Source organism: Anopheles coustani, chromosome 2, assembly GCF_943734705.1.
Source record: "Anopheles coustani chromosome 2, idAnoCousDA_361_x.2, whole genome shotgun sequence".
NCBI classification, from domain to species: Eukaryota; Metazoa; Arthropoda; class Insecta; order Diptera; family Culicidae; genus Anopheles; species Anopheles coustani.
The window spans coordinates 4,660,470-4,669,768 of NC_071289.1; the positions used below are offsets into that span (position 1 = coordinate 4,660,470).

Below are 9,299 nucleotides of genomic sequence, written 5' to 3' on the forward strand. Positions count from 1 at the left end.
ACTTTTTTTTGCAAGTAAGAATACGTTCTACAAATCTACCACTAAGGTCCGCTAATGTAGTAGAGAGTCACCAGAAATCACTCCTTCGCACATCATTCCCTTCGTGACGAGGGTTCCTTCCGTTCCCATTCCATCCAGCTGTTTCCCACCGATAGGCATCAAGCTTCCTTCCTTCGCCAAAACTTTGACAGATTTAACACTCACCGAGAAGGGTTATTTGTAAGTAAGTCAAGATACTGTCAGCACAACCGAACCGAATGAATGTAAAACCCGTCTCTTCGTCGGTCGATTTGCATAAGATAATGGTATGAATGGAAAAATGGCCCCTCGTTCCCTTTTTCTCCCTCTAGGGTCGAGTACATTATCAAGCGAGGGAAAGCGTGCCTTTCACGAGGAAAACTTTCCCACAGCTCGGGGTGTCCTTGTGGAGAAGGAGTACAATAATGACTGACATAAGTAGCTGCCCGCGTTAGTTTGCTGCTTTGTCGAAAGCATAGTTCGATCGATGGTTTGCTGGAATTTGTAACAATTATATTTACATTGCCTACCCAAACATGTCGTCTACTCGTTCCGAAACGAGGCCACGGTGGCGCGACGGTGGTTTTCCATGCCAGCGTTTATTGTTACTGTTTGCTATTCAGAGGATTTCGAAATGGGTTTTTGGCCTTCCGACAGTAACGTCTATATTGATTTACTAGGAAAACCGATTATTACCGATTTCGATATGCACTAATGGCTGAGAACATTTATCAACCAACAAGAACCGATCAACGCTTTGTTAGGAAATTCACGTTTGAAGGATTTATGTCGTAAATTATAACCATTTTGAGTCCTTTGTTTGAATAAAACATGCAATAGCAATGAGTAAACTTTACATAAAGCGAATAAAATAACCTTATTGTACTGTTTTTCGACATTTCCATAAGAAAAACACGTGAAAAGAACGACGGCTAACGTGTTCCGAGCTCAGAACAAAGACAACCATAACCATCGTACAAAAACGGACCGACTTGTTTATGCTAATCATATTACTTTAAGCGGAAAAGATCCACCCACGAGGTGACTTATGGCTGAATCATCGCTGCATTTCCCAAAATTCACGGGTTAATTACGAAAAAGGGTTTTAACAACGGAGATTAGGCTAATCCTTTCCGATTAACCTTGTTGGAAAGTCACGTTGTTTTTTACGCACTCTCAGCAAGATTTATGATGATGTCAGGACGGTTGAACTACACAAAGTTGCTTCGTAATCATCGGCGGTATGAATCCTTTTGTAACATAAGCTTACTGACCTGTTGTCATCATCATATATCAAGCGATTGGCTATTTTATTCGAAAATCGTTTGGTCAAAGAACCGCCGCATCCTTTTCGAGTCGGCTTGGAGGTGGCAATCAAAGTGTCAATGATGAACCTCGGCGTGTCTGTAAGCGAGACGGTTTTCCTAAAGTCATGATTTTTCCTGGATCGGTGCCAAGACCGAACCTACAACGATCGGGGGAAAAAACATCATAGCCAAAAAATGAAAAGGATGCTCATACCCAGCCGGGGTCGGCTTGGGAACCATATTACATTTAAATTCTCGCGCTTTCATCCAAAAAGAAGACTCTAAGATCTTATTGCCCTTCAAAAGCTTCGAGTTTTCGAACGGTAGGTGCGATAGGAGAAAAGGGATGGATAAAATTATCATATAAATTGTTGTACGTAACGTTCACATTGTTCACGGGTTCTTGCCTCCTTCGAGAGGCTTGTTCGCGCACAAAGTTCGCCCAAAAGGGAGGATATTTGGATGGCTTCGAGGACTTCTTATTGGCTTGCCGTTTTTGCCGACTCTTGACGCCTTGGAATGTTCAACAATCTTATAAGCGACGAAGGCGGTAGAAAAAGGAAAAGCCAACCTTCGAAAAATGATAAACTCCGGCAACTATTTTTGCTTCCCATTCCTAAGACATTGCCGCGGGAACTCTTTGATAGGCTAATGCCGTGCTTTCGCGCAAGGACACGTGCAGGCAACATCCCGTTTGCAATAATATGTAGTAAAGGATGAAGAAAACGACCCTCTCCAATGGGCCGAGGCTCATAAGTATGTTTCCGCTCCCATCCCTGCCTTTGTAGGTACTCGGAAAAACTTTCCCAATTGCATGAATGCGTCCGGGGGAACTTGGAAACCCGGCTTGGATCTTGGTGAGCATCTGAAACTGTTACAATACTCTGTTGGTGGAATTTCAAATCGAGAAAAGCTTCACACGAATGGTTCGGAGGCCTTCTGACCTTCTGCCTCGGGAGGACAAGGCACTGCTCCACCTTCCCCTAGCCCCAAAACGGAAGTTCCTACGAAACGAAGAAACATGCAAATGGAATGCACACCCGAGAACCCGGCAGGTCGACTTTATTGGAAAGTGAACTTGTGTGAAGTATTTGATCTTGCCCCGGGAAAGGGTACTCGTACCCCCCGTCCAGGATCACGTTTCCTTACCACGCCACGATCGACTTCGACACGGACTTGGTGCAGTTTTGTGCAGCCAACCTGCCGTCGGGCGTTGGGCGAATTTGCATCGAGATGATCCGTGAAATGGTTTGCCCATATTTGCACACATCCTTAAGGGGTTTCGGAGTAAAAAGAAACTGCACCATTTGAAGCGTCGAACTGATGTTACGAGAGGTGTCAACAGTTGGAACGAGTGGAAGAAATGGGAACGATTGCATAAAATGATACGAGGAATGAACGATAAAAAGTAACGTGGCAGCCTCTGCCTTTTTGTAAAGAAACCCAATTCGGTTTACTTTTATATCCGTACAGCTAAATGATGATTCTCAAGTATTTTAATATTGACCTTCGTTTATTAGGCATAACATTAAACGAGGATAAATTGTTTGAAGTCAAATACTATTAACACAAAATACATCTTCACATCCGGTCAAAGTTAATTAGCAAAAGTTTCTCTGAAAAGAACCCGGCCTACATGGCTTAACAAGATTCGACACTGGTAGGTTGCAGATATCTTTGGAGACTTCCCCTTTTCGCCTTTCCATCAAACGATTAAACCTTTTCCACGTACGCTTAGCCAACCAGGACAAAGCACCGTCCGTGGTAAGTCCATGTCAAACGGATGAATGGTTTAATCTATCAAAATCTACCGGCTCTAGGCTCAGGACTCACGAGAAGATGGAGGATGTTGACCGATCAACCCCGAACACCGGTTCGGAACATGGTCGTCCGTACTGCGCCGTAGCGTTCGGACCATAATAAATGGGAAACTCACCGTGGCGGAAAATTAATAACGGCTCATCTGCACCTCCAATCGTGATGCTTGGCAGAGCCATCGGCGTCTGGCGTCTAGACGTATGGTTTTCGGCCCCAATTGGGGGTTGGGAAAACAGAAAAGCTATTCCATACTAACCACAGATGGTTCCAAGAACGGAACCGTAGGTGAACTTTATATCATTCGGAAAACAAAAAGAAAAACGCTCCTTAGTTACTAGCAGATAAATCAAATTATCGACCAATGAACAAAATAAATCTGTTTATTTCTCCGCTCCATCATAAAAGTTACAGTTTGTTTTTAATGTGAAACTTATCCATCGCTTCTCCAGTTATCATCGTCCAAAATCAAGTAATCCTTATAGCTTTGTTTCTACTTTGTTTGTGGTGGAAGAAAAAAGCAGCTTGTTCCGTAGCCAGAAATAGCTGATGGAAACTTTCCCCGTTTTTCCTTTCGCCATTTCATGGATCAATTGATTCACTCTTGAGTTAACTTTTTTCATAAGTTATCAAATTTCGCCCCCCCTCCCAGAATCCCATTCGCCGCAAGCAACTCAACGCTCATTGATAAATTCCTTCCTGTTACATGCACAGTGATATTTCTGTACCAAAAATCCTCCCACGAAAACGGGTTTGCCTCCGGAAATTTTCACCAGAATGAAGGATGTTTGTGTTGTTTCCACTTTGTAACTCCCGATCTCCCGCTCGGCGTTTCCACCAAATAATTTTAGCGGAACGTGGAATCGTGGAAAGCTGTTTGAGTAACTCCCTTCTCGAGTCCTTCGCTTGTTGCTCTCTTGTAACCAGGGGAAAAAGTTGGCGGGCTGGAAAAGCCACCGGTTCGGTGATTTCGCTGTCTTTCTAAAAATAATCAAACTTCTGCTCGATTTAACTTGCGTCCTGGTTCATCGCTCGTTCGACGACCGCACGATTGCGCCATTCGGAACAGCGTCACGTAAAAAAGCCGTACCGAAAAGCACACAAAATTGTTACATTATTTCGATCCCAATACGCGTGTTCGTCCCTTCGGCTGCGGTATCCTTAAGCATGTTCGTTGTTTTTCCGTCGCTGGTGTCACATTTTTCTTGGTCTTTAATTTTGTCAACGCCCGCAGACTAATCGAGTTTGGCAGTTTTGATACCTGCAGTCGTTAACGATGACACAACGTGCGATGATGTATTTGTTGTCTGTTTTCCTCTCCATTCCTTTCAGCTTATGCTATTATTAGAATGAAGTTGAGTCATTCTACGTTGTGACTGTGTTTTAGTTGGGAAAAATAAATACTTTGAAAATCATGTTGGTGGAAAACAAATACATCATACGGGGCATGTTTCTTTTTGCTCTCCTTGTACGAAGACTTTGTTGTGTAGCTGTTTGTTTTCGAGCACATTGTTTACAGCTCGAATATGTTATAGCCCCTCAAGGTAGGCAAACCGCGGCGCATGCAGCTGTTTTTCAAAAATACCAAATAAATACAGTATTTAACTAGTCAATTCGGGATTGCCTGCAAAAATTTAAACAAATTTTTAAAAACATATTTTCCTATAATCAGCAAAGCAGAATTGAATCATACGTAACTGCTAAAGATGGCTTTTCCTTCTGCGTTAACATAACGTCTAATTTATTCTTGTACAATTCGAAGAAATCAATCGAATATGAATATAATATGATCACATTTGATTAGATTGGGACTACTTTCATACCGATTCATGTGCTGGAAAATCCCTTATTGTACCCGCCTTGACCATGAATGTCATTATCATAATCATACCGCCCTTTCTATTGATTTTGAATCGAACCAGCCGGAAACGTGATTTCAAACCTTAAAGTATCCATATACCGGACGGACGGACTAAAGGATTCACATTTAACTCTTGCTTGTTGGAGGTTTCTACGGTTCCAACGGGTTGTTTTTTAGTGGCTTCCGGTAGGAATTCTCTGGACAAAAATAGCCCGACGTCGGGCCTGATTTTCCATTACACTTGTCAGGAATCGAATCACCATGCGATGACCTGAAAAGGGACCCAAGACAGACAAGGCTCGACCGAGGCTGGAAACCGGTAGCGGGTTTTGATTTGAACTCGGTTTCCTTTGCCATCCTTCCTTGGACGGCTGAAACCCTACCACGTATTACTGAAGAAGGATGCAAAGGAAGCGTTCCTGTTGGTCGTTTCTTCGAAGGAAGACCATCACCTAACATGTGCCGGTGGATTATTCATTCAATCGAAAAACTAAAATCTGGTTCCGTAACCGAAACGAGCGCGGAGGAGGCAGAGGGAGACGGCATAGTTCCTAGATAATGCCGCTTCGGAACTATGCAAGAAACTGTCCTCCCTCAAGCACGTGCTGCTAGAAAACAACAGCCCGCGGGAGACGAGGTCAGAAAGGCGAAAGGGCAAGAAACATCACGCACCGAGCGTCTGGAGCGCCTTAAGGAATCTGTTCCAAGAATCCTTCGAAGTGTGTTAAAGCAACCTTTTTTTTTCTTCGTGTGCAATGTTGTTGTTTGAAGAAGAAAATACAGCGAGAACGAAACGAAGTCTTAAACTGGGTCCCGACACTTAATCGACGATCCCGAGCAAGCGAAGAATCCGTAAAAAAAAGGTTTAACTTAATCTGCATATTTGCGTTGCATCCCTTTCGGTAAAAGCGCCTCCGGTAGCGAACAAGAAAATGAACTCACATCAAAGCAACCAAGTGCACCGGCCTGCTCCGCTTGTTACAAACAATTCCGTAAGAAAAACTAATGCCACATGGCACGAAACGGCGAGCCAACGGGAAGGAACAAACTGGAAAGCGTGTACATCCTCCATTTGGATGCAAATGGAGAAAAAATGTAGCTGTTAAAAACGCCGTGAAATGTATCCATTCTGTGCAACAATAAATCTCCGTTTGCAACCGGAATTCGAAGGGCCAGCGGTGGGGGAGTCTAGGATATTTATGGCCAAAACGTACCAACCCCGTTTCGTTATCTTATGGCAGCGCAAAGATCTAAGTAACCTACTTTAAAATATCTGTTTAAACCAGTTGGTTGAGGATGGTTTAATTCACCTCTGGTACTTCTTCAAGGAAGCAGGTCGTTTACTTATGCAACGTTCCCTCCTTCCGTTCAAAACACTGCCCGCAATCCAGCAGCAAAAACGTCACGAGCGGAAGTCACCACTTTACACCATCGACCACCAAACACCGGGCCGGTGCGCTGGGAGTTTGCCACCAATTTGCTGCTTAATCGTCCGTTCGGTTCGACACACTCCTCGATGGTATCCTTCGGTGGCGGATCGGATCGGATATCACAAGCCAATGCCCGACCCTCTCGGCAAAGACGGGACGCATCAGGGTAAGATTTCGCTCCCGTTTTGAATAACTTATGAATGCCGGAAGCTGCTACAGCAACAGTAGCCTTAGGAGCATCGTCCGCAAGCCTTGTGCTTCGTCGGTTTGTCCTGTTTCTGTATAGAAATGGACTTTAAGCAGGCAGAATGTTAAGTGGGGTAAACGGCAACGTAACCATTTAATTAATAGAGTTTCACAAGCTAAAAGCCATCTGCATTAAGGAAGTAGTAGGAAAATGCAACATCCGGGAGATGGACACTACGCTGAAGTAAGTACGAGTATTAATTTCACCAAGTTCTCGATGGTAGAAATCCATATGGTCCACTTTTTCGTAAAGTTATCATCTCAGAAACAATCCAATTTTCGCCGAACGAATCATTATCTGCTGACACTATGAACAACGGCATACCTAGTGCGATATAAGAGCCAATAAATCAAGCGCCCACCCGGCCAGCTGTCGATTCCCGCCATGTCATCATACCCGTTCACGCCTTCAACAAACGTCCATTCGCGTCGACAACGTGTATATCTTATCTAATTGTGTTGTATTTATAGCCTCATTCTAGTGCATTAGGCTCGGTCTCGTTGTGTCTTCTCCACCCGCCACACACGGGGTTGATTCGGACGAGCCTTGGCTGGCTCCCGGACCATTTGTGCCCGATTTGAGTGGCCAGAGGCGGGGCAGATTAATGATATTCCCACGATCCGATCGGATGGGAGCGTCAACGGAACGTCGACACGGTGGCTCGTATTGGTATCCCGCGTTTACTCCCGGGATCGCGGGAACGGGGCGTGGAGCTAACTCCCCAACAGGTCCCGGTATGGCTTCATGAGACGCAGCAGGGTGGTGAGCGGGAACTGACGCGACGCGTCCCCACCGAGCTTGGCCAGGAAGTCGGCCAGGGCGGCATGGTAGTGGTGCAGCATGCTGTCCATGTGCTCCCGCCGGAACTGCTCCCCGGCGGAGATAAAGAAGAAGTAGCACAGGTCGAGAACGGGCGACGCGTACCGTGAGGATTGCCAATCGGTAAGAATCACTCCCGTGGCCACATTATTCTGTCAAGATGAAAGAAATCGAGCGGTTAGGGAACTGGCATTCTGGACGGTTTTGGTACCTCGAACATACCTGGTTGTGAGAGTAGATGAGATTGTTGATCCAACAGTCCCCGTGCGTGATGACATAGTATGGTTCTGCCCGGGCCGGATCGAAGTAACCCTTGAGAGCCTCGAATACGGCATCCTTGACGGCGACGATCTTGTCCCGCTCGTCTTCGAAGCGCGTCTTCATGGTGGTGAGGGCGCGATCGAACGACTCCTTCATCAACGTCACCAGCCCATCCTGGGTCGCCAGCACGTCCGTCATCTGCTTGTACTGCTCGAACGCTTCCGGCCGCTGCTCCTTCAGCGCAAACGAGAGCGCATGCAACCGACCGAGCTGCTGCATCAACAGCTTCGTGTGCTCAACATTGATCGGTTCCAGCTTGTCCCAGTCCCACTTCTCGTACGCCTCGTTGTACTCGAGCATGATCAGGGCCTCCGGTTCCGGCTTCTCGGTATCGCAGTGCGCCAGGTAACACCGGGGCGTTGCGTAGAACCCTTCGCCCGACTCCTCCGACACACCCTTCTCCGACTGGAACTCGTAGAACCCGTTCAGAATTTCCCGATAGAACAGACACTCGCGCTTGAACAGCTCCAGCGAGCGCGGGTCGTCGTTCGGCGGCACCTTGCACCACACGGTAAACTCCCGGTCGTCCCCATTGATGATGGCCTTGAACACGAAGCTCACGTACCCGTCGCACTCCATGCGCGTCTCCTCGTCGAAGTCCACCGAGAACAGATCCGGCGTAAAGCCCTGCTCGACCGCAATCCGCCGCATCGCCTCGTACACGTAGTCGTTGAACATCGGCGTGATCTTCTTGGTCGCCATTGTTGCGCTGTTGGGGAACGAGAACTGACGATTGTTCTAATCTTTTTCTAAACACACACACACCGTGGCTGTCCGTCTGCTTTGGCTGGAGAGTTATGCTCTGGTCGGCACGAATACCGCGGGCACACTGACGACGATGACGATGAACTTGCAGAGATGAGTTCGCTTAGAGTGGTCCACACGGAACCGGCTTAAATACATCCCCAGTTGGTGTAGGTTTTGCCGCGGAATGCGTAAGTTTGCGTGAACGCGAATGGCTCCACATTGCTCCCCATTTTTTTTTCCTTCAGCCGGCGAGTGTGTTCGCGAATCACGCTGTTTATCTTATCTCAGCTGCGTGCGATGGGGGGGCAAACTCAATTGAACATGCTTGGGTTGATGGAAAAGTGAAGGGCCGGTTTGTTTGGAAATTTAAATGGAATTTTTTCCCATCGATTAGAATTTGCTTTGATGAAGGAATATACTTTATTTGATCTCAACTAATAATTTAAAAAAAAGTTCAACGGGCAACGAAGCTTTGGGAAAGTCACCAATCTCATCATATTTATTCAAATAAAAATGTCAAAGCCCATTTTTACACCAACCCATAGTATCACACAAATCAATATTGACTCGACACCACGCCAATACTCTCTTGGACGCAGCCTCACTTATGAGAAAGTATGGTTTGTAACATTGCGCAATTGGATTCAACCATTTCCTGACCATGTGCAATTGGCGCCTAACTGCCCAAAAAAGGCAATTTTGGAGAGCGGTTGATTCATCGATCGCAGCTTGCC

General features: G+C 46.1%; 1 protein-coding gene across 1 annotated transcript; it reads right to left on the reverse strand.

Moving 5' to 3' along the window:
* Nucleotides 1-7,174: 7,174 nt before the first annotated feature.
* LOC131263980 (uncharacterized) lies at nt 7,175-8,520 on the reverse strand. Its single transcript, XM_058266271.1, has 2 exons — nt 7,720-8,520; nt 7,175-7,649 (listed from the first exon to the last, which is right to left on the reverse strand). The coding sequence occupies exons 1-2, from the start codon at nt 8,518-8,520 to the stop codon at nt 7,392-7,394; spliced, it is 1,059 nt and encodes a 352-aa protein (XP_058122254.1). The 3' UTR covers nt 7,175-7,391.
* Between the last annotated feature and the right edge of the window lie 779 nt (nt 8,521-9,299).

What these genes read in the sequence shown, in the direction of transcription:
- LOC131263980 (XM_058266271.1), bottom strand. Translation starts at nt 8,520, where the DNA reads ATGGCGACCAAGAAGATCACGCCGATGTTCAACGACTACGTGTACGAG. An exon ending in TCATCTACTCTCACAACCAG is followed by an intron (nt 7,650 to 7,719) that starts GTATGTTCGAGG and finishes TCATCTTGACAG; the next exon opens with AATAATGTGGCCACGGGAGT.